Genomic DNA, 26,616 nt, shown 5'->3' on the forward strand with positions numbered 1-26,616 from the left:
GTACACAGAAGATTTGTGTATTTATTAGAGGTACTTCAGATAAAAGTATTTGTAATGGGCTAAATTATTTTCTGACTTTAAGAAATAAAAATAATTTAAAAATATAGGCAAGAAAAGAAAGGGGCTCTCGTGAAGAGCAATTCCAAGTTATCTAAATTCAATGGTGAAGTGGTTCTTCACATTACTCCCCTACAGTAATGGATTTTGGAGGGGGGGTATGTCTTAATAGAGCACTTTAAATGAAAAGAGTTTTTACTAAAAGAAAGTAGGAGAAAATTTTTAGGGAACAGCATCTTGGATTTGCCTGGCGCACACTGGAGAACACTTGTCTTGTTTGAAAAATATTTCAGTATTGCAATTATAAAACCCTCTGGGCTCTCTTCAGCGCAAAGTATCTGCTGTTTTACCATTATGGACATTGCAGAAGGTTGTGTATATGGTTCTGCAAAAAACCCCAGTTCTTCCAGTATAAACATCCTTTTTGCAGAAAGTTGAAACAAAAAAAGAATGCAGTACACTAATATGTTGCTAAGCAGCAAAAAGGACATATGTCAAGAACCATCTATGTCTCTTGTATTATTACACTTCCTTTCCTCACACCTTCATCACCCAAGCTGTTGCTATTCTTATGTACCCATAATATGGAGAGAAAATGACACAGAAGCTAGTGTTTCCTCCATTTCTTCTCCATGTCCTTTTTTTAAGATCTAGTGTTAAAGGCAGGTCCCTGGTGGGTCTAAGTTGCTTGAGACATTACTAGTTTCAGGTCAGTCCAGGGCTTTAGGCATTTTCCGTGTAGCTGATTAATTCATTAGTTGATGGGCATCATGTTGAAGTCTTTTGGGCATGGGTTACTCTCAGAAATGGAAGGAAAAACTCGCCAAAAGGGAGAATATTAACCTTAGAAATAAAATTGGCCTCTCTAGACCGCAAGCAGTATTCTGCTGCTTTGCTTTGGCTGGGAAAGTTAAGAGCTGAAAATGGTGATTGCCAGAAAAAAAAAGATAATTTGAAAACATTACCAAGCAGGAGTTTTGAGATGGCTTGCACTGACCGCTAATGTATGTTGCTGACCACGTCTCTTACTCGCTGAAGTAGGTGCAGCTGCTTTCTTGCAGGTTTTCACTGAAAAAGTGTTAAGGTCTCCCCCTCGCTCTCCCGGAAACATTTATTTGTGTGAGTAATTCCAGTGACATGTATTTGTAAAGTGCCTTGTATAAAAGACCTTTTGCTAGTTGATTATATTTTTTGCAAGGATGTATTTTATGGTAATCACATTCCATGGTTTTAAAAACATTTATTTACCTGGTTACTATCACAGAGCACTTTCAGGACACACTGTCTTCCTGATAACAAATGTCTCCTGAAATGAGAAAGAGTTTTCCTTAGTTTAAAATTTCAGTATTGGGATTATTTTTTATTATTACAGCTTTTTAATAATCTCTTCCAAGTAGTTTCATATTTTCAAGGTCAAGATTTTTTAAAAGGACTAATGGGACCCAAATTTTTTTTTACTTCTATCAGACCAACTGTGATGAAGTAATGGTGTTCTGCAAGTTGGCATTGGAACAACAAATTATACATCAGCCAGGATTCATCAGCCAGGGCACATGCCTTTTTGCCTATGTGCCCTATGACTATATGACTAATAAAATGCCTATTTTTATTGTGTGTGGTCCAGCTTCAGAATAATAATCATCCTTGAAGATTAAATTAATGAAAAATCAATTTAGCAATCAAACATTTCAGCCATAGAGGGTGGCTGAGTTAAGAAAGTATTATAAGCAGAGTATAATTTGTTCAGCCATATAGGCAGCTGTTGAATTTCTTATTCGGCCATCAATTACTACAAAATGGTTAGCTGAAATTAGAATTAAATAATGGTTGCAAGCCACACTGTTAGAGCACAGTCACGTGTGGAAACAGCTGTAGTTGTTTTAAAGGTGACCATTCTTGCTGTTTGCTACTGCTCTTCCTCTGGCGGTGAGTGACCTCAGAGGGGGGCTTCCGTCACGCGCTGCCTTGCCGAGTCAGCTTCAGCCACCACCAAGCCCTGCTTTGGAGTAGGAGCCTTCACGAGGGCCATTAAGCCGTATCCCTGTGGGCTTGTAACTCCCAGCAGGTTGACAGCAAGCAGCGAAGGCTGGTCACGTCTTGCGTTGCTCCCACTCAGCCTACTGCGTGTGCTTGCCTGTGGAGCACCGGCCTCTCCTCACGTGGAGAAGGCGTCCTTACCCCTTTCATGATGGTGCGTTTATAACGGCATGCGTCATGCCTGTATGCAAAGAGGGATAAGCTTTACCAGAATAATATCCATTTAGCTGCTACTACTGTGACCTCTCTTGGAATGCTTCAGTAATATTTACTGTCCTACAACTATACGTCTATCAAACTGAGCGTAGTTTAGGAATTAGGCTGTAAGAGTGGTATTTGCAGTGGAAGTATTTGCAGTAAGCGTTCTGTTTCAATTTCCCACACATTCAGTACCCGTCTTCATGACATGAGTGAAAATAATTAATTGCTTCTTGACAAAATAATTGCCCCCAGTTTACTGTGTGCCATAGGACATTATAGGAGACATGGGAGAGGCTTTGAAATTTGCTCTCAAGATTTTAAAGGGAAAATGATGATAAATTAAGGAAGACTTTGGGGCTCATCGTAAGCTTATGATTCCATTTTAGGGCTCAACTGCTCACAGCAAAGCAGCGACATAATAATGTGGCCCAAGTCTTTTTATTCATGGTACAAGGGCTTTTTTAGTGCTTACCATTTCTCTCACAGAGCATTATATGCTCTCTTACATACTCAGGGAGGAAATTTTGTTCTCTGCAAGCTTATCTGTTGCAATATTTCCAGCTATCCTGTTTTAAAACATTCGCTAGTAGGCATATGTATGCGATGCACCGTGAACAAGTACAAAAAATAAATCTAATAAAAACTTACTTTGTGTATTGAAAGAGGATGTGGGTTCAGATGTTCTCCAACACTGCACCACTACTGTATCTTTTTACATCTTTTTACATGTAGGCGTTTGCTGTTAGGTGTTTGCTATTGTTAAAAGTGACAGCTACATCCCCCTCTTTAGGCAAGCCTCTTAAAAATAAGTGTGATTTACATACAATCTGCATATTTTAATTCATGATTTGCATATGCTAATTGTCAGCGTGTTGCAACGACAAATGGTATTGCGTGTAGTCAGCCTTCGTTGTAAGGAGTTACAGGAAAGTTTGTCTGCTCAAAGGCAGGGTCCCATCTGTATCTCAGCAAAGACTGAACTGTTGACTGTCCCCAGTGATGGTGAGAAGGGGTTCTGTATTGCACATTTCAAAAGCCTAAATAAATAAAGTCAGTGGTCTGTTTCCTATTTTCAAAATATATCTTGCAACTCTGGAAGAGAATCATCCCTTGCTATCAATGTCTTTCATGACATTAACTTTGTGTCAGACCATACAGAGATTTGCTCTTAAAATGAGCCTACATTTCTGAAACCTTTTCAGGTAGTGAGGATCTTAACTTTACCAGCAAAATCATATACGAAGTAAATGTCTCTTGTAACCCTGCAGAGGAGTCAGGAAGCAGAACTGTGGTGTAGAGTGAACCAGGCGAACACACCACTCTAGCATGGACTGTCATGCCACAGAAAACAGCAATGCTGCAACATGCGATTCATTTCTGCAGATCGCCAGGGTGTTTTCCAAGAACAAGTAAAATCAGTGGGATACTCAAAAATATGTGTTGGAGGAAACATCCAAGTTTTTGCTCAAGAAGGTGTTAGATAGGAAAGGACACAGTAGGGAATAACTCCTTTAATGATATTTAGGTTGCTGGATATTGCAACAGTTGACCCATACTGGAATAATCTTATAAAGGGTGCCCACTGGGATCCTTCCACTCTGTAGCAGACTCACTGTCATCAGTTTATATATTTTCTAGGCCACTACATTTCAAACAGGAGCAGATTCATACTACTACTGTCAGTGATGCATTGAGAAAAAATAGTGAAAAAGACAAAAAAAACCCTGTATAGTTTTCCATTACAGTGACACCAAAGCAATATCGATAATATGGATCATCCATCTTGCAACAGTGTATTCCTGTGGTTAGCAGATATGCAAGCGGTCGGTGACTCTTTCCTTCAACATATCTAATGTTGCCAGTGGTACAGTTTTTATTCGATGTTTCAGCGAGACTCCTGCTTAGTATCACAGTTCATAAAGACAACATGGTAATACCTGGTAAATCTAGGAGAATGATTCATAGGTGGATAGGTAGTTGGAAGAATCCCCCATAATTGTCATCTCACCATGCCCATTAAGAAACATCCATTGGCAGCCACCCTCTTGAGTCTAGTTTGCAAACTTGGCAGGGAGCACTGCTACATTTGCCTAAGATATGTCAACCCAACGTACCACAGTCGGTATAGTAAGTATAGCGTATGAGTAGGAGTTGATTATTCCACATCAGTTGGCTAGTTACATAACGGCTAGGTATCTCAAATAAATCACTATAGAATTATACAAAATATTCCTAATTTCTGGAATTACTGGGGAGACAAAAAAGACAACCACAACATAGACATTGTAATTTTTTTGGTGATACTGGAGTGTAAACATAGATGTTTCTCTAAAAAAAGTAAGATTTTTTTTCTTGGTTTCTGATGGCATTTGGGTTAAAATTTACTCCTTATAAAGTAAACACCACTTTTTCTTGACACTGTTAAGAATGTCATTCCTCAAGTGTAACTTGCAGCTCTGATGCAGTAAACAAAAATGTTGTTTTGTTAGTACTACCATTTGCTCTTAAATCTTCTCACAGTTGCATGAAAACCTGTGTTCTGAAATTCAACCATTCTCATCACCTTTCTTGAGAGTCTGCAGTTTTGGGTGCACTTATCACTCCTCAGAACATACGGAGTACCGATAACTTAGCAAGTGGCAAACACAAACTCTTCAATGGAAAGCCTTTGGGTGACCTTCTTGTGAGTGACTTCCATATGAGTACCCCTTTGAAGGACATTGAATGGAGCAGACAGCTTGTGACATGGGAGAGTAAAATGTGAATGGGATGACATACAAGTGTTGAAACTCGGGGGAAAAAAGCAGGTGGAAATAACAGAGGAGGAGCAAAAGTTCAGCTCCCCTACGCCGCATCCCCACACAGAGCGAAGGCTTCCTGTGAAGTTGCCTCTTTGGGGGCGTAGCCTGCCATCTGCCTCAGAAGTGGTGGAATTTTAGGAGAAATTAAAGGTGAGAAGTGTCACTCAGAGCCACTGCTTGTGACTACGCTGCACACCACCTCATGGGAATAGCTTTGGGAAATCAAACGCACGCTTGCTTTGCCGGCACCATGTACGTATGGCTCAAAGCTCCTGTTCCGCCCTGGTAGGATATTGTGTGAGTGTGTAGGCATAGAGGATTAGCCTGAAGAAATTCAGAATCACTTTGCTGAATGTTTTTTGCTCCTGGAGTGGGCATATTATTTAGACACAAAGAACATACTGTAAGAGAGGGTCAATATTTTCTTCTTTTAGAAATATAGGTCCCTATATACTGATACAAGTTTCATCTGGAGTAATGGGTGAGACTCGGTTGAACAGTGTGGCAAAACCAAACCACCCTATGAGTCTTTTCTGTTGTGTTATATTGTGCAGTCACTGTGGGCACCTACTGGGTATGAAGCCCAAGGTAGAAGAGTCTTTAGTATCATGTTGGTTGCTGTGAATTGTTTTCTGCGTTAACTTGTGTACATTCAAATATTTAATGGGTTATTTACAAGTTCCAAGCCATAGCTCAGATGATCAAAGTAATTTCACTCTTTTCCAATGGCAAGCAAAATAGCCATCCCTTCTGAAGGACCATTTAACTCGGGTTCTTGCAAAGGCAGGAAACAACAGGAATTTCAGGCTCAAAAGCCTGCGAGAATAAACTCCCTCGTATGATTTTTAGCACTTCCTAACACTAACCAGATGTGAGGTATGCAAGAATAACCTTTTAATTTGTATTTCTAGCTGTGCTGATTCTAGGAACAGGAGGATAGGAGGGATGAGGATAAAGTACTGTATAAAATATGAGTGCTGATCCAGAAAAATTTTAAATGTCATGTTCAGTCCAAGATTTGTGCAGAGGTCTGGGAACAACTCTTATTTGTCTAAATTGCTCTCCTTATGCCTCACTGTGGGTGATTTTTCCTCCTTTTGCATTTTTTTTTGTAGCAAAATGACATTTTAGTTTTGAATTAATCCACAATTTTTCTGAAAAAAAATTAGTAGAATTCAGTTTGTGATAGTGAGTAGTTACAGAGCAAAGCCTGTGGTTTCTGAGGTTTTCAAGTTGTGCGCAGTGTGCTTTATTGACATGATCCAGACACATAGGGAGGAGAAACAGTGCAGCTACCCATCCTGCATCGCAGCACAGCACTCCTCTGCCCTTAGCTCTTACATGACTAACTTCACAAAAATGAAGATAATTTTCTCCAGTTCTTATCGTTATGCAAGCAAAATTCCTGCTATTTAAATGGACATCCATGAGACCAGGATTTGTCCTTGAATAATGTCTGAATTAAGATCAGGATTAACAGGGGGAAAAATAATTTGAAAATATTCATAGAATCATAGAATACTTTGGGTTGCAAGGGACCTTTAAAGATCATCTAGTCCTGCAATGAGCAGGGACATCTTCAGCTAGATCAGGTTGCTCAGAGCCCTGTCCAACCTGACCTTGAATGCTTCCAGGTATGGGGCATCTACCACCTCTCTGGGCAACCTGTGCCAGTGTCTCACCACCCTCATTGGGAAAATTTTCTTCCTTATATCTAGTCTAAATCTACCCTCTTCTATTGCAACAGGCCCTGATAAAAAGTCTCTCCCAATCTTTCTTACAAGCACTGGAAGGCTGCAATAAGGTGTCCCTGGAGCCTTCTCTTCTCCAGGGCAAACAACCCCAACTCTCTCAGCCTGTCCTCAGAGGAGAGGTGTTCCATCCCTCTGATCATTTTGGTGGCCAATCCAATCTGGACCCAATCCAACAGGCCTATGTCTTTCCGCTGCTGAGGGCTCCAGAGCTGGACACAGGACTCCAGGTGGGGTCCCCCCAGACCAGAGTAAAGGGGCAGAATCACCTCCCTCAACCTGCTGGCCATTGCTTCTTTGGATGCAGCCCAGGATACGGTTGGCTTTCTGGGCTACAAGCACACATAGCTGGCTCCTGTCCAGCTTTTCATCCAGTAGTATCCCAACTCCTCTTGGCAGGGCTGCTCTCAGCCTGTACTGATACCAGGGGCTGCCCCGACCCAGATGCAGGATGCTGCACTTGGCCTTATTGAACCTCAGGAGGTTCACATGGGCCCATTCCTCGAGCTTGTCCTGGTCCCTCTGGATGGCATCCCGTCCCTCAGGTGTGTCAACCACACCACTCAGCTTGGTGTCATCTGCAAACTTGCTGAGGGTGCACTGGATCTCACTGACTATGTCATTGATGAAGATATTAAAGAGTACTGGTCCCAGCAGAGACCCCTGAGGGACACCATTCGTCACCAATCTCCATCTGGTTATTGAGCCGTAGACCGCTACCCTCTGGATGTGACCATCCAACCAATTCGTCATCCACCCAACTGTGTACCCATCAAATCCCTACCTCTGCAATTTAGAGAGAAGGATGTTGTGGGGGACCAAGTCAAAGGCCTTACAGAAGTCCAGATAACATCCGTAGCTCTTCCCTTGTCCACTGATGTAGTCACTCCATCATAGAGTGCCACTAGGTTGGTCAGGCAGGTCTTGCCCTTGCTGATGCCATGCTGGCTGTCTTGAATCACCTCTCTGTCCTCCGTGTGCCTTAGCATAGCTTCCAGGAAGATCTGTCCCATGATCTTCCCAGGCACACAGGCAAGGCTGACAGGCTGGTAGTTCCTAGGGTCTTCCTTTTGACCCTTTTTAAAAATGAGTGCAATTCCCTCAGGACTCTGTGATGCATCTTGTCAGGTCCCATAGACTTGTGCATGTTCAAGTGGTCAGGTAGTCTCAAACCTGATCTTCTCTTACAGTGGGAAAGACTTTGCTCCTCCAGTCCCTGTCTTGTGGTCCATCCCCTCAAGAGGTCTGGGAGGAGAGACTGCCAGTGAAGGCTGAGGCAAAGAAATTGTATTCATGTACAAGTCTAGTGATGAAAGAATGACTTAAGGCAGAGATATTTTTCTATGGTTATGGTGAAAAAATGACTTTGTAGGAGTGTTATTTCTATTACTCTTCTGTGTAACGATGTCCACAACATAACAATTTTGGAGTGGCAGTTTCTGTGTTTTTTTCCAGCACTTTTTTATTTGTCTTTTAACAAAAGTATGAATTGGTTCCTACCAAGCTTACTACTATATGGTGTTAGGCTTTGTAAACAAATAAGTCAGCTAACTATTCACCACAGTAATTGCCACACAAATTTGTTTCCAGATCCTGAGTTGATCTTGCAATGCTGCTGTTAAAAAATATATTCTTAGTTGTGAAATACGTACAAATCATTTGAAAGCCAGGAGGATATTTCAAATATTTGTATAGACAGCACCGTATTTGCATGTTTACATTGCAAAGTGGAGCATCTTATTTTTTTATTCAGAATCCTGCTTGACCATAATGAACGTGAAAGATACCAAATTAAATTGGTTTTCCCACATTCGGTGATTTCTGTACATTTTCCAAAACTGGTAGATTTTGAAAAAATGTATTTAATTCATCAAAAAAGTATTTTGAATTAGACAGTCATACTCATGTTAAGATATCAGAACATCAAATTATCGATCTGGATCATTCTCCCTGATGTCAATAGGGATGCTTATTGGTAGTGGTGCACTGTAACTGTATCAACACTTCTGAAAGATAAATATTATTGCTAAACTTTTAGAGAAGAACTTCCCACCTTGAATTTCTTCAGTTTTGTAAGAAAACATGTTCCAAGAGAATTTTTTTTTTTATGTTTCTGGTCTGTGATCATAAAGAGTGTGGATATTTTTCTGTAATTAAATTAAGAGTGATTAGGTTGATATTTGGAGCATGGGGTTCCCTGCGATCCCATCATACTTGGATGTTAATAGCTATTAGTAGCCATGAATTCCACGTGTAATTGAATGCAACCATCACCTTTGTAGCTTTCCACCTGTTCATTTTTGGAAGCAGGTGTGATGGACCAGGGCATGGATCATGTCACTCTTGTCCTTTATTTTTTCCATTTTTTCCTTAGTTTTTTAGTTGGGTTGTTGTCAGGCACAGGTGTTGGTCTGGGTGGCATTTGGGCTGATCCCGGGTGGTGGTTGTTGTGGTTTATGTTCGGGGGTCCCTGAAGCTGTCCTGCCAGTGGCAGTTCAGCACTGTCACGGGAACTGCCTCTTACGTGTAGTGGTTCCAGACTTCACGGTAAGTTGTTGTAGCAAAAATATATCAAGAAGATGATATGATGACTCTCTGTGTAATGTGGAAAAAATGTATCATACAGCTAAAAGGACAGAAAACATAGGCAGAGGCTATTTCAACTTGAGCACAGATTTGTTACAGCACTTATTACTAATGTTCCCTTTTTCAAGTTAAGAGCATTCTGCATTCCTTGCTGCATAAAATTTTATTAAAAATTGCGTATAACGTGTGTTCTGACTGAAGCTTATAAACATGTTACATTGCTTGCCCTTTTCTGAAAGTGGTTCTTTGTTATTTGACGTTATTTTGTCAGACATCTGATTTGTATAGCAGAACACAGGACACTTGCCTTCGTTTTAAGGGTAATAAACAAGCTGCACTTCTAAAACCAACAAAATATTTCTAAATGGTAGAATATTTTCCTAATTATTTTGTCTAGCGTGTTGAATACCTTTTTACTTTCTCTGTAGTTAGCTTCCATGAGCTTGAAAGAGAAAGGGAGTGGGAAAGCAACCTTTGCTGCAGAAAAAAAGAAATCAAAGCCAACCCCTAATGGCTTTTTGAAAAAGAGGGTTCTGGTTGTTATAAAACATGTATATAACCGACAACTGATATTATCCACTGGTGAGATATTGTTCATATGTCTAGAGCATAAAATTACCAGAAAAATCATGCTGGTTATCAATCCACATGTGCTCAATGCAGTTTGAGAATTTTGAGAATGCCATATGTATCTTTTATCATACCACCGTAACCCCTCACCTCCCACCAGTTCTCCAGACACACTCCCCATTACTTTATGTCCCTTTTGATGCACTTATCAACACATTTCACCTCTGATATTTTTCACCTGAATGTGGACCGTGCTGTGATGCTTGACTCACAGTGCTTGAGCCCGAAGTCCTGCGTTCAGGGAAGGGACTGTCTTTCTCCTTCACATTGCCTACTCGTGGCCTTCAGTCTTGCCATGAAGATAAGTCTTCCAGTGTTGAGGAGGTCAGCTATGCCTATATGGCAAATGCCTGTACGAGACCGTTCTGTCCACATGCCAAGCTGACCAGATACTGTGTGGCCATTTTCATCTGGCTTGGAGCCCACACAAATACATCCTGCCTCTTCACAGGGTTTACGTGCTCAGATGTGATGCCACGCTATGCAAACATGTAGCTTTTGGTTTACTTGGAATTTTAGCAGAGCAAGTTGCTGTCTGCAATATATTTTATAGACACATTCATGGCTATGTTTACATTGTACTAACCACAGTGAAGGAGTAGTTTTAACTAACTTATAGCTGCCATAAGTACTATTAGTAGCTTTCCCTCAGCAGAAGGGAGCTTGTGGAGAGCTGCAGAAAGCATCCCAGAAAGGTAAATTCTGCCTGAGCTGAGCCCTGTGAGGTCCCAGCAGCCTGTACTTGTCCTCAGGCTTCTCATCAGGCTTCTCATCAGGCGTGGTGGTGGTGGTGGTGGTGTGAGGTGCTACTCTGGCAAATAACAAAATGGACTGAAACCAAAACCAGGATTTATCAGTCTCGCAGCTAATGAGAAGTGTATGTTGCTGCTGATTTTGCCTGGATGTAAAGCAGGAGCTTTAGAAGTGAAAAAGCTGTCCACTGTGTGGATACTCTGTCTCAGTCACTCACAGCTTCTCTTTTAATATTTCTAAGGGTGAAAGGGACCTATGCATTATTCAGGTCAGTACTTTGTGAGTTGTTTATTCTTCCTCATATAGGCTGTAAATGTTTAATAGTATTTCTAGAACACATGTAAGATATTTTTTTCCTGCCTCAGCTTCCCATCTCAACATGGTTCAGAGCAGAGAGTGGAGATCAGAAACTGGTAGAATTGCATTTGCAGACATCTGTCTTCAGAACAACCTTGCACCAGCAAATATAGAACAACAGATCTTCCCGCATGCTTTCGTAGCAATAGCTTGAATATTTATACAAGCTGGAGGGAGGATGATCCTCAGCATAATGGCCAAATTCTTTGCAGGTGGTAACTGGTGTGGTTCCAGTGGCTTGCTTAATTTTCGTGGAACTGTTTGGATTCAGATCAACAAGAGTTTAACTCAGTCAATCGCTGTGAGGTGTGTGTGTTGGTCAGTTAACCCACCACCAGCACGAACTTGCCACAGAAAGGCAGACACCCGTTTTCTGCAGCAACTAAGCTTTGGTTTTGAGCTCTCTGTCTAGGTTCTGCCCCAGACCCGCTTGGGTACCTGCATAAAAGAATTGTGGCAGTATGTGAGGGTATGGCCAATGTGACTTTATCTTAATGTCATTTTACTTGTGCTTTTACATAATTTTTTTTACTGCCATGTTTAGTGTTCTGCTAGGTCAGATGAAGTCAGGGGTCAGCGGTGTGCTTGATTTAATACAACTGGATGGTTTGCCTGTTTTTTGTCTGTTCCTTTTGGTGTCCTGTCATTTTAATTTTATGTTTTTGCCTTTATTTCTTGAGACGACTTTTCTGGGTATCATTTCCTGTTGTGTGTTGGTCCTTTATGCTGATACAGATTGCATTTGTTCATCTAAAATGCCTGTCCTGCACAATTTCCATCATTTTTACAGTCTTACATTTTGTCATTTTCTGCTTGAGTTTGGTTGTGGTTTGTTATGTTTTGACAGTGGTTTGTCATACAGCTGTGAATAACCTCTTTGGCTTGCCTTTAAAACTTTCTTCTTTGCAGTTGTTGAACAAAGTTAACTGAAACACTCTTTCTTCAAACAGAATTATTAGCACAGTCAGAAGTGTGACTGGCTATATACTGCAAGCAGGCAAACCATTTGTTCTGGCTTTATTGACATTCACAGTGCAGATTTTTTATGCAAATACAAATATTCTCTTCACTAAAATATGTGTGTATATAACTTTGCTGGGAAGTGATGGTTTTGACTTATAAAATGTGGAAGTTTTACAGTTAAAACTGGACCTTCCTCATCTAAGGTACGTCTTTTGTATGTAGAAAAAGAATATGGGTAACCCCCTCAAACGCTTCTCCCCTCCAGCCTAAAAAAATCAGCTTAGACCATAGGCTTCCTCAGAAATGTGCCTGCCATGAGAAATTATGAATTTTTCAATGCGGGGTAAGGGTCTGACCTGCTCTGTACTACTAGAAACCTAATTCAGTGTTTAAACAACAAATTGTATGGGCTCTGAGTTTTCATTTTATGATCACTTAGCAGATTCCCTGGGTTCTTAGAGTGTTGTCACTGGATACAGAGCGAAAACTTCAAGCTCGAAGCTGGTACAGAACTGTGCGGGGTCTGTGCTCTGCTGTTGGTGCTTGAATTTGAGGTGCTGGTTATGGGACCTGCAGGAAGGCAGCTGAGAATTGAAGTTGGCCGTGAGCCGGCAATGTGCCGTTGCAACAAAGAAGCCGACAGCCTCCTGGGCTGCGTTAGGGAGTCTGAGGGAGGTGATCCTTCTCTCAGTGCTCGTGAGACACATCTGGAGTAGGATATTCAGTTTGGGCTCACCATTTAGAAGACAGACTTGGATGTACTGGAGCAAGCCCAGAGAAGAGCCATGAATGTGATTAAGGGCTTGGAGGATCTCCCATACGAGGAGAGGCTGAGAGAGCTGAGACTCTGCAGCCTGGAGAAGGGGTATCTTATCAGTATGTGCAAATATATGATGGGGACAGAGTAACGAAGACAGAGTCAGACTTTTCTCAGTGTTGCCCAGTGAAATGCAAGAGGCACTGGACACAAAGTGAAACTAAGAAAATTTCATTTAAACGTAAGAAAAAGCGTTTTCCTCAAGGGCTGGTCAACTACTGGCACAGGTTACCCAGAGAGGTCATGAAGGCTCCATCCTTGGAGATATTCAAAACCCAGCCAGACACAGTCCTAGGCAACCCACTGCAGGTGACCCTGCTCTGAGTGGGGGGTTGGACCAGATGGTCCCCAGAGGTGCCCTCCGAGCCCAGCTGCCATCCTGTGAAAGGTGTCTTGGACTCTGCCGCTTGCTCTCCAATTCCCCTGGTCCACACTGTTTTAGCCTGAGGCTGAAATACTTGAGATCTGAAGACTGAATTTTGCAGTGAGCAATTCCGCACACTAGTACTGTGCTGCCAGTATAATAAGGAAAGGGTTGGGAGGAAATTTTATTCTAATAAGTAGACTTGCTGAGCCTTAATGAAAAACTAGGCTGATGCAGTTTAGCTTTGTACTGAGGCACATAGAGCTTTTTATAGCTGTTTTTACCAAAATGAATTATAGTAAAAGATTGGCTCTCTTCAGAGAGATGATGGATTTAAGACTGAGTTGCAGATTGTGTGTCTATGAGAATAAGGGTCATAAGGTGTGGGGAGTTAAGCTGAAGGCTCATTGTCATGAAGTTTCTGTTGCTTGTTCTTGACTCAAGTGTGTTTTAGAGGACTGAAGTGCTAGTTACAGACTTTCGAGAAAAGGAAATACACAGTCAACTGAATCAAAATTATACAGGCAAATCCTCACCAGGGTAAAATGTTGTTAGAAAATAATTATCGGCGAAAAGACAGAGTCAAACCTAACAGAATGTTTGAATTACACAGAATAGAAGGAACTGGAGAGGGAAACCAAGACATTTACAATTTTATAAGCTTTGGTGGTTTTGGTTATAGCTTTTAACTGTAGGCAGTATTATTGACATAAAATAAATAAGATATTGCAGATACCATGAAAGTATCATGGATCAAAACAAGAACACGGCAAAACATTGCGTTCTGGATGTGGGAAGGATTCAAGTTACTGAGTCACAGTGCAGAATCCATGTTACTCATCCTACTTTGCAGTTTTGTTACAAAATTGAGAACAAAGTCAAAATGGTTGACTTTCCCAGTTTTCATGAAGTGCTAAGTAGATCATCAAAGGTAAAAACAAAATTGTAAGGACATGGGAAGAATGTATATACAGCTAATTTTACTTCTTAAGGAGCTGTGCTTTATTAGCAACATGGAGGTAGTACTTCCACTGTCTTTTGAAGTTCATGGAGTTTAAAATATGTGATGTCTGTAGATTATACAGATGTTTTCTGAAAGTTTAAATACAATGTAGTATATTATTAGTATACCACTATTAATAGTATACTAGCAATACAATGTAGTGTATTACTAGTATACTACTATTAATAGTATACTAGCAATACAATGTAGTGTATTACTAGTATACTACTATTAATAGTATACTAGTAGACTGTAGTATATTGTTATTATTACTGCTGTTGTAATATATTGTAAATCATACATTTAATTTTACATAATATTTAATTTGTATAAATAACTAAAAATTTCATATAAGTGGAAAATAACCATATATTATAATTTTTATTCTATAAGAACCTGATCTTCCCACTAGACAGGGAAAAAAAAAAAAAGGAAAGGTCTGTGTGTGCCAGATTCTGCCTTGGATACATGTGGGTGGTTTAATCAACATGGCCCACATGTCTCTGAGACAGAATTTGGACTTATTAGACTGTCTTTTCACTGCCTTTCATGCCATACTATCAAATCTGACAGTAGCTTTTCCTGGGAATTGACAGACTCATGCTGTTTGGGTTTGAATCCACTCACTCTTATAAAGGTGGAGGGGGTTCCCACGAGCAGCCTGCCTCCCAGCTGGGTCACAGTACTGGAAACTGGAGCTTTACTGTTGTCCAGCTTCATGGAGGGATCCCTCCCTCCACATCCCAGCCAGACGGACTGTGTCAGGGAGGGAACACACCTGATGTGCTATTTCACTGGGACAAATTTGGGCAAATAGAAGTGTAGGCAGAATCACAGCAATGACATCGCTATGTAACTCCGTGAAGTTTTGCTTTGTGTGTACTGATTTACTTATTTCGGTTACAAAAACATATGTAAATGAACATGCCGGGCTCTGGCCCACACAGATGTCAATTAGCCATGCCCAGAGATGTCAATTAACAACTAACAGAAAGCTCAGGCTTTCTTCTGCAGTGCTCAGGAAAGCTCATTTGCAATCAATGGGAAGTTGCCTCCTGGCTTCCCGAGCCCTTACAGCTGGCTGAGGGAGAGTTAGTTGTAGCATCTCCATTTAATTACTGAGATCCAACTGTGATAATCTCTCAAGCAAGAGACTTTCAGAGTCTGCCTCAAGCTTTATGGGACGGCTCAACATTTTGCGTTGGGAGCCAAAAAAACCCACAGCCCCAACCAGTGGAGTTCCTCAAGCCCTTCTATAGCGTGTTGATGAGATGATCAGCTGCAGGCTGCACCAGAGCTTCCAGGCAGAGCTCCTTTAAGCAATAGGCACAGGGTGTTTTTTTCATTCTGTGGAACTTTTAAAGACTTTTTATATTTTATGGTTTTGTATTTATGTCTGTTTTATTACTTATTTTATATCATAGCTCTAATTGAAGACATAGGACTTGACAGCATTCAGAGCTGCAAAAACCAGCCTGGAAGCAATAAAACCAGTATTTTTATTTCACTGATTAACACTTGCATTGTTTCACTTCTATACGAACGTGACAGTTATCTTACATGGTGTATATGTATATGCATATGCTACATCCAAGTCTGTGCCCCTGAGAGCTTCTACTGTAAAGGCAAGACATGAACACTTCAGTGAGCAAGGAGGGGGTTACTATCAAGCCCTGCTTCTGCAGAGAAACTGTGAACCTTCATTCTGTAGAGAGGGAATGGAGATTTTGACAGCCTATCTTTGGGACACAAAGGGAGGAAGTGTTCTTCTATTCCTAGCCCACAAATAATACCAGTTTCCTGTGACCTGGAAAAACATGTTTACTTTCCGTTTTATTCAAATCTTCCTTGAGGAAAAAAGAAAAAAACAACAAACAACCAAAAAATAACAGTACATGGTATGTGGCGGCACCACAATTATATTACAAAGTAATTTTTTAACTGGCTTTACACCCATAGCTAGTCTGAGGCTTGCAAAAACCCTGAACTTCATGAGTTATGGCCGTTCCCACCTAGAGATCTTTGGACTTTTTGGCACAGTTTGTGATGGAAAATACTTTTAAACTTAAACATATTCATCAGAGAATAAAGTATTTCAGACTCAGTCAAACATGTTTAAAAGGGCTAATAAATGAACAGGCAGCATGAAAATAATGACTGCTAGGATCAGGATGACAGAGGGGAACCCTAATCATGATCATTGAATGCCCAGGTCAAAAAGCAGGAGTGTGACCTACGTGTGTCCCTCCCTGAGAGGCAGGCCTTGGGCCATTTAATATGTCAGATGGTTTCATTCTTTTCTTTAGAATTCCCCAGGAATGATACTTAAGAAACGATATATAATATAACTGTTACTGACTGTCGTGGTTTAGCTCCAGCCAGCAACTAAGCATCACACATCCGCTTGCTGGTGGGATGGGAGAGAGAATCGGAAAAAAACCTCACAGGTTGAGATAAAAACAATTTAACAGGACAGCAAAGGGAGAGGAAATAACAACAACAACAACAAAAACCCAATAACGATACTGATAAAGGAATATACAAAAACAAGCGATGCGTAATGCAGCAATCGCTCACCACCTGGTGATTGATAGCCCGTCCCCGAGCAGTGATTCCCACCCCCTGGCCAACTCCAGTTTATATACGGAGCATGACATTTTGCAGCGTGGTAGGGAATATCCTTTTGACCAGGCTGGGTCAGCTGGCCTGGCTGTGCCCTCTCCCAGCTTCTTGTGCCTTTCCCCACTTGCATGGGGAGCTGGAAAGTCCTTGACTGAGTATAAGCACTACAACTACTTAGCAACAACTAAAAACACCAGTGCGTTATCAGCATTATTCTCACACTAAATCCAAAACATGGCACTATTCCAGCTATTAGGAAGAAAATTAACTCTATCCCAGCTGAAACCAGGACACTGACCTATAAAGCTTCTTGCCTATGTTCATCAGTTGGATTAATTGGTTTCTGGACCGCTCATATTCGGGGGAGGGTCACAGATCTGCCTGTCTGTCTTCAATTCCAAAATTGTACTTACGTCTCTGATGCACCAGGAAGTTATACAAAATCATGTATAGCCAAGCCATTACACCACTGAATAGGCTAAAGGTACGACATTCCAGCAGACGACAGCATTGTATTTTATGCAGAAGAGTCACTTCAGATCTGCCTTTCTTATAGACACTTTCATATAAATAACTATTATGTCTTGCTAAATCCAGCTGATCTTTGTCAGTTTGCATAGCTATCCAGGGATTTGCTAGCACAAATGAAGGAAATGTTAAGGGGCAGTGCCCACTTCTCGTGGGAAATAGTACAACTTCAGATACTCAGCTAGGGATGGAGGATGCTGCCCAGGACAAAATGATAATTTAAAGCAGCATTCCAGTGATCTGGAATTAATGCCTGAATGCTGAGGGGCGGGTTAATTTTCCTTTTAGTATATCCAGTATCTTACAATGCAGGGTGTCATATTTCACAGGTCTTTTCTGGATTAGTGTTTGTAAAGATGCAGGTATGAACCTACGTCTGCTTTCCTAAGCCTGAGTATTGGGCGCGGAGCCTCAGCATCTGCAATCATGGCTATTCTAATGTGTTCTTGCAGGCAGATGATATAGCATCTATTATTAATGTTGTTTGATAAGTCTCATTAAAAGGCCTTCTTTCTACTTATTTATAATTTTGCCAAACTTGACTCCATAAAGCTGAAATTGTTTTTGCTTTTACCTAGTTCTTTTTTATTTAAGATAAAAAAGATTTCTTCTTTCCCCCAAAATGGAAAAATATTGTCTTGCCCATGCTACAAAAGTCTTGCAACTTTGTTTTTTAAATGCCCAAGAATCTGTATGCTCTGGAGGAGGGTTTCTCACCTTTGCAAAGGTGCTACCCTGCTGGATCTTTGGGGGAAAAAAGTGCCCATTCTCAAGTACTCAGTGCAGAGTACTTACTAGAGTTTGGCAGCTAAAATTTCCAAGGACTCGTTTCCCTGGAACAAGGTAAGGCTCCTCATAGGAGCCCAATGGGGCTATCCACATGCCGGCTGCAAAGAGTAACTAGACATGTTGCAGCTCAGGGCTATGTGAACTCACAGACATTACTGCTGCAAAGCGCACGAGGAAGGCTCAGCCAGTGCTGCACGCAAGAGAAGGAAGCCCTTCCTTCTCCGGCACTCCTGGTGGATGCGCCCGGGATCCAGGTTGTCCTGCAAAGGAGGCAACTCAACACGAATGTGGAGGAAAGAAGAGGGAAGAGGAGGAAAGAGAAGAGAAGATAAAAATCAGGGCAAGATGACATTGATGTAGAGAGGGGGAGATGAAAGGAGAAGATGGAGGATGATTAAGCAAGGGAGAGTTGGAAGTCAATGAGAAAAACACAGGGAATGGGGAGATGTTTGGCTGGATGGGGGGCACAGAGGGAAGAGGTCTTCTTGCCTGGTCTCTGGCTGGATGAAAAGGTGAAGGAAGGAAGGAGAGACGGGTTTCCTTTGGAGGAAGAATTTGCTGTTAGGAGGAGGCAGAATGGGGAAAAGGTCAGAGAGAGAATCTTGAGGGGGAAAAAACACAAAATCAAGATCTAGCAGGATGGCTTAGACTGCTGAGGCAGGGAGCCTGGGACAAGGAGCTGGGGCAGCCTGGCTGGGTAGGAAGGACACTGAGAAAGTGTGCACGAAGCTGGCATTTTGGGGAGAGTGGAGAACAAGGAGACTGAAAGTAGATAGCTGGGCCTGCTTAAGTAAGGAGAATGAGGAAATAGAGTGGATTTGGGAAGGGTTAATGAGCCTCTCTGAGCAAGAGAAAAAGTGGAAGCATGCGAGGATGGGGGAGAGAAGAGAAGACGGGGAGGTACTGGGAATTGAACGGTGAACTTGGAAGATAGCTGATGCAAAGCAACCAACCATAAGGTGAGAAAAGGGAGGACTGGACCATGGCAGTAGGTGAGCAAAGAGATTGGAGAAAGAATAAAGAGCAACAGTTGGGTAGGAGACAGGACCGGAGGGAGATGCCGTTGCAGGGAACTCCACAAGGATGTAGGCAGAAAGCCTTGCAGTAGCTGGGCAAGGATTCCCCCGAGAAGCTGGAAAGAAAATCTGCCTGGCAGCCCAAGCCCAGAGCAGGGGTGATCTTGGGGTGCTCTCAGGGCCCTGGCACCAGGAAAGGGAATTACCGGAGTCTCCCTGTACTACTGCAAACGCTCGCTCTTGGAGCTTCTGTGGCAAAGATCTGTGCACTGCGGGTGTCCATACGATGCTCCTTTGGGGAAGCGTGGTGTGGGAGGGAGGAGCCCTACAAAACCATGCAGAGAGATGCATTCTTAAACATGTATTCTGTAGACTAAAAGTCAAGCTGTAAAACATGAAGGAATTCCAACAGCAGTAGCATGTAAAGCTTCATTCAGCCCTGTTGGTGCGATTAGATAGTACACCATGCGCTATTTAGACAGTACTTACCATTATTGTCAGCGACTGTCTCTGGGGAATTGCAAACCCCAGACCAAGCTAGCGTACAGCTTGCTCTGTGCTCTGCAAGGTGTGAGTTCACTTTCCTGGCCCAAGTATGACTAAACTACATCCTGAAGTGGCCACAGGTACCAAATTGTCCCATAATCCTGCCTTCACATTACTTGGAGTCCTCCTAGGAAGTAGCCTTCAGCTGACTCTGGCAGAAGGTACATGGTGTTGCTAAAATCCTGTTGAGATGTGCAGTGGCAGACACAGGTGGAGTATGTACATCCACACCTGAGCTTGTCCATCTACTGCAAGAAGGGAAAGACAAACACGTTTGCCACGTTCATATCTCTGTGACCAGGAAAGGATTGTATGTATGCATGCAGCAGAGCTGAGGGACCACACATGTATGTGCTTGAATGTTCATATACACAATTGTGGAGGAGAAAAAATCAAGGTAAAGTCCTTTGCACTTAAAATGCACAAAGTTTGTGATGAACCCTAGACTTGATAAGAGCTATTCCGCAGCCTTCTGTTGTTCTTGGAAATACCGTCTCCTGTTAGAGAGAGAGGTTTGTTACCATTGTAGAGAGTTTCATGTTTATCCTATAAATGAAATGATCTTTTTAAGCCATTGCGGGCTTCATGAAGAGAACCAAAACCTTGAAATTGCTTCAGTCTTCTGTGGCAAGGCAACATGGTGAGCTGAGGACATGTCTGCTTATTAATACAGGTTTCCATTAATGTTTCTCCTGGAGGTGAATATTAGCTATAATTGTTTATGCTGGACATTGACATTAGCTATTTTCAATTTTACGGACGGACAGGGCCTGCATGTGCATCTGTCATTGAAAATCAAGTTACATGGGGCACATCCATGTGTGCACCTCTATTCCTCTTCATCCTTTTGGTCCCCCACTTTGTTGTTCACAGTAGCACATCTCTGTGGCAAACATAGATAATGCTTACTAGGAAAATTAGTAAGAATAAGGTGTTTAATGTATTTCTACCCTTTAATGTGTTGTAGCTGTGGATACAACACAAAAAGCAATGCCAATATGACCATGCTACTTTGGGAATGGGCTATAAACTGCAGTTAAAATAGTTTCAAGATATGTATGCAGTGCATAAGTCACGTGAATGGAAGTTTATCACAATCAGTAGGAATGTTGGATTTTCATATCACACATTCACTGCTTAGGATGATTAGCAGGAAATTTAATTTGCACTAATTAGCCTTAGGGGAGCAAGAAATTAACTTGGTGGGTAAATTTCATGTTTTACTATATACCATACGAACATGGAAAAATTTGAGTTAAAGCCTGTGTTGAGTCCTATGCTGATACACTGGACTTCAGTTTTTCTAAATTAAATTAAAAGACTGTAGAAAATTAAGATATGCATGGTGAGTGGGTGGGGTTTTTTAGGAGCTAGAGTCATAGCATTCATTGAATTATCAGCCACTTCCAGAGAATATGGTATATTTTTGTACATTAAATTACATTAATATCTAATATTACAGCAAAAGCTTTAACAAGTCCTAATTTTCTATATTTTCATTATATAATGTGCATTATGACTGCACATGCAATATTCCACACTGTTTAGGGGACATGGTGGTTCTGGATTAATGGTTGGACTTGATGATCTTGAAGGTCCTTTCCAACCTAGTGATTCTGTGATTCTGTGATTCTGTAATGCACAAAGCAGAAACAATTTTCACAGAACTGCTGTGAAAACACTATACTTTTTAATTTACAACACCCACTTGCAAATACATTTTTAGGGTCAGGAGCTTTTGTCTGTATGCTGGCAAAATTCCTATGAAAATAATTTTTTTAGAAATTACTCTCAAAAGTATACAACAAATGAGGGAGGCATGAGTCACCACAGTATCTCAATAGACAAATAAGGATTAGGAACTAAAAGACTCTAATCCTGCCTGTTGATGGTGACTCTCATTCTTGCAAAACACAGTTTAGATCACTTGGTTTTTCCCTCTGTAAAATGGAGGCAATTTTTATGTATCCACCACTCAGAATTATTGTGGATTGATTAATACATGCAAAGCAATGAGTCATTCGGTATGGAAGTATCGGTCTATTATAAACTGAAGTGTTCTGTCATACCAGGCTTGTGGTTGCATTCGAATTTATCTTTAAAAAGGAGATAGAAAACATCAGCTGCGTATGAGATAATTGCCTTTGGTGCCAGTGCTTCTGCTAGTTTGTGCAGAAATCTGGAATAAACCCAGAAGCTCACTATTGCTATTATATATCTGGAATTAGACCTTGTTGTACTTACCTGAAACTGCTATTGAAGTGAGTGGTATGACTTCAGTGAGAGTTTTGCCTGAGGAGGTGTTGCAGAATTGGGTACCTTGTGTCCATAGTTTGGGGTTTAAGTGGTGCATATAAGCTAGTTCAGGCATCTGCTCAGACTTTTTAGCCTACGACATAAATACTTCTGGTCTAAAGATAGATCTTAGATAGACCTGTGGGTAGTCATATATTGTGTAACATAAATCGTATTGCATTCTCAGGTCCTTCTGATTTCTCAGCAGTAGCCCTTCTATTCAATCAAGAATGTGTGTGCATGTATGTGTGCGTATGTGTGGATGGGTATATATAAATATACATATGCCCACACATAGATAAACATATATGTGTGCACAACTCCCCTACATAAATGTCCTTTGCCTTTTTGGGTGTATGAGTATATTTCTGTAAGTGCTCACCGCTTGTATTTATACATTTATGAGTAATATCCAACTTTCAGTCATAATTGACACCATGTGGCTTTCTGTATAATAATTACCTTGGGACAAAAAACCTTGCAGATGGTTTCAAGAGTGACTGTAACTCGCCATCAATGTAAAAAGATTAAATAAGATGAGCCCACTCCCTCTGAATGGAGTAAGCCATTTTCATTGATTTCAATGGGAGCAGGCGCATCTTCATTTCTACAGCAGACAGAGAACATGTATTATATTCGTTAAATGAAAGTTTGATTTCATTGCACTTAAAATTATTCATGTTCTGTTAGCAAATGGTTTGAGATTTTATAACCGAGAGCATTTGCTGAATTCTGCTTTGTATTTTCCTCACAGCAATTGGAAGGACCCTCATTCCTCGTTATTTTAGCACTGTCTTTGAAGGAGGTGTAACAGACCTGTATTACATTCTCAAGCACTCAAAAGAGTCATACCACAACTCATCCATCACAGTGGACTGTGATCAATGCACCATGGTCACTCAGCATGGAAAACCCATGTTTACCAAGGTAACAGGGAAGACTCAATAAAGCATGTTGTTGGTTTGGTTTTTTTGTTGGTTTGGTTATTTTTTTCTTTTTCAGTGTGTATAAGGATGAAAAATATTGGCTGTTGCATTTTTCTGGTAGACTGAGATTATTTCTAATACTGAAACCCCTTGAAGCCTTTTAATTACTATTTTCTATATTCATTACGTGACTGGAAAATTCTGTGGGCATCCTCTGCAATTCTGCCAGAAAGCTTGCAAGAGAAGCACATAATGCCAGATTGCCAGAACCATCAGTTAAACATGAATTAAATTCAGCCTGCCCATCTCCTTGTCTCTGGGCTTGATTTTAAAGCAACAATGAGATTTCACATTGCTTGGACCTACCATTTGGGTGGTATGCTTTACATTTGATACTTACCTGGTCCAAGGACTATAAATCTCTAGGAAAATAGTGATTTAATACAGTAGGATGCCAGTCCAAAGGGCAGTGAAGTCAATGGAAGGAGTCAATTGATTTAAACATGCTCTAGATCAGGCAGTTAGTGAATATTCAATATTTGTAATTGATAGTGAATTATCTTCATGCGTTGGCCACTTCTAGTCCTGTAATTAAACTAAGTGCTATGTATTTATAAATAACAGTACCAAAAAGGTAGAAAATACAAATGAAAACAATTTTTTTATATATTTAAAAACTCAGTAAACTGATTTTCAAAATGGAAATGTACTCTTTCCTAAGTTAACAGGAAATGATGATTTTCCTTCTTGTACCTGTTTGTCTGTATGAATTTCAACCTTTTCATGGAGAAAAGCACAAAAGGAGAAGGGGAAGCAGGAGGAGATAACCTGTCCATGTTGCCTTTGGCCTGCAGGACTGCAGAGGTTTTAGAGTCAAAAAAGGCACCAGCGGTCGACAGCATCATGACCAAGGCCCAGACGGCTTACACTGTTTAAGCATGCATGCGAGTCCCACCCCTTCGTAGAGTTTTCTCTGCCATCTTCACGGCTCTTGGAGTGGGGCTGCAAGAAGAGGGAGAGGAAGCTGCTGGTGTGCAGAGCAGTAGTGTGCTGGGAGGTGTGCGTTTAACGGTGTCGTCGTTCCAGCTCTCCCACTCCAGCCTGCTGTGACTTCCCCAGACACAGAGAGAGAGATGCAGAGAGACCACATATTCCTAGGTAGCACCTCATTGCCACTGCTCACGAGGAGTTGTGTGTGCTGACCAAGTGCAGAGGATGTGACGAGGGTATATGGTAGCTGCTTCTTCACGTAGCTCCCTCAAACGATTTCTGTGTCGTTTCCCTTTGCGTTAGCTTTAATGCAATAGCAAACAAAAGAGGGTTTTTTTTGAATCAGTAGATATAACGTGCTTTTCTCAATTCAGTTAATTTATTTCACTTATCATGGCAGCACATTGCAGTGTTGCTACTTTGGAAAGGAGGGTAGCATCCAGCAAGTCAACGACAGCCTTAGGCAGGCACCAGGCTGGGTGCACACCTGGTGTGAGGCGGCCACAGTCGCGTCCCGTAGCACCGTCCCGCTGCGTGCGGGGAGCCTCTCCCTCCGCTCTGCAGCCCTGGCAGTGCACGGACTGCCTGACGGTCCTGTTGCGGATTCCAGTATGGACCTCCGTATCCCAGTAGAAGAGTTCAGGTGGGGATGTGATGTGTATTCTAGGAGAAGAATTAGGGAGGTTTAATGGCTGCATGTTTAAAATATGACTGTGTTAGTAAGAGGAAATTTGATATAAAACACAGCAGTTGGTGGAATAAGGGAGGAAAGAATATATTACTCTCTCAGAAATAAGGTAGAGCCGAATGTTGTCTCAGCTGTGCGTGTGTAACTTTTAGCTGAGATACCGAGGGCACAGATCTTCTACATTCCTAATGTAAATTCCTAACTCTCACAGCACTGGTGGTGGGAGAAAGCAGGCCTGCCATAAGAAGCAGCACTCCAATGCATAGCTCCTTAGATCATGCCTGAATTTGACCCAGTGAAACTACCACGAAGGGGTTTTTTCATGCAAAAATACAAACTAACTTCATTTGTTAATAGCTGTCTCAGTTTCACAAACAACTTGTAAGCTACAAATTCACAAACTTCTAATATAACAGGCTGAAACAGTTCTCATCACATATTGAATCAGGAATCCACACCTGCATTTTACTCATTTAGACATTGTCCTAGTTAGAGCAACTCACTGCATACTGCAGTATTGGAAGAATATATAAAATGGCATTTCCAATTTTTTTTCCAAACAAATATGGCTAGAACATGCCTAACAGTAAGAATATGAATAGTCCAGCTTGTCTCTAGAGGGCAAGAGGTCTCTGTAAAGTGAGGCACACGCTTAAATTGTTTTATCAAGATATAAATAAATTTTATCAAAAATTTAATACAGTTGGCATGAATTAAATGTGGTAAAAGAGACTGAAGCCCTGATGACCATGTTTGTCTACCTGACAGATGCTTCATTTTTTTTTCTCCAGGGAGAGGAAAGCTTTAGGAGTCCTCCTAAGTCTCTGTTTTCACCATGTTTACCAACACTCCAACTTTATGTGTAGGCAAACTGTTTTTCTACAGTGAGCAATGTTTCTATTCCCCGGTAGATTGGCAGAGACGAGCTTTGCCTTCAGCACTAGAGCCGTGAGTGCCCCGTGTTCGAAGCGTTCTCATCACGTGCCCAACTGTGGGGCCATCCGCTGGGTTTTATAGGTGAAGCCCTTGAAACTCAGTGACTTTAATCCTTACCGAAAATCTCAGGCATTTCCCAGATTTGTATAAGCTTTATGTTTCTTTTCAAGCAACGACTCAGGTTTGAGAAATGGTCATTAATAAAAGGGGAAGGCTTCTAAAGGATGCCCGGCGTTAGGAGAGCGAGGCTCCGAGCAATAAGGCACAGGACCAGAGTTGGTTTTCATAGGTGCGAGCAGTTGAAATTCCTACAGTTAATAAGTGCAGCGAAGGGGTTAAAAAGCTATTGGTTAGTTTGAGAAATGTTCTTTTTTAGTTTTTTTCCTGGCCTAGTCTAGAGCAACCACGTGATACACTGAATGCCTGCCAGCCTCTTTCTTGTTGATCCTCCGGAGACCATCTGTGCTGGGGGCATTGATTAGAGTGTGTCTGCTGGGATTACATCTTTTCTGTTGCCATGCCAACTAATCAGCTGATTTTGGTTACCACAGAAACAAAATGTCAGAGCTCACAGTACGGTAACATGAATTCAGCACAACAGAAAATGTTTTCTTAATTGGAGACCCTTTTGATTTTTTGGATTCTATGTAAAAGGCTTTTTTGTTTTTTTAAGGAAAAAAAGAGAGACTTATTTAAAATAAGAACTGCGCCGATTTTATTGATATAAAGTAGCGCGTAAAATTCTGCTCTACAGAAGGAAATTAAATTCCTTTATAAGATGTATAAATTTTTACCACTGTGATATGAGGTATGTGTTTCGGTTTTTCTATTAAAATTTGTTAATGCCAGTGCACAAAATACATCTCTTAGGAGCTGTGGGGTTTTAAGCTTAACAGAAGAAACATTTGAGAAGCCACAGGTATTATTATAAAAAAATATTTTCAGCCCGAAATATTTTCA

General features: G+C 41.2%; 1 protein-coding gene across 3 annotated transcripts in view; it reads left to right on the forward strand.

Moving 5' to 3' along the window:
• Nucleotides 1–26,616, forward strand: part of LDB2 (LIM domain binding 2) — a gene marked incomplete at its 5' end in the record, with an annotated part of 217,511 nt that overhangs the window by 142,333 nt on the left and 48,562 nt on the right. For all 3 annotated transcript variants that reach the window (XM_081999460.1, XM_081999461.1, XM_081999462.1), the window contains one exon: nt 22,871–23,043. In XM_081999460.1, coding sequence (XP_081855586.1) covers nt 22,871–23,043 — 173 coding nt within the window. The remainder of the gene's footprint in view (nt 1–22,870; nt 23,044–26,616) is intronic.

Source organism: Phaethon aethereus, assembly GCF_964289735.1.
Source record: "Phaethon aethereus genome assembly, chromosome: 4".
Classification (NCBI taxonomy): Eukaryota; Metazoa; Chordata; class Aves; order Phaethontiformes; family Phaethontidae; genus Phaethon; species Phaethon aethereus.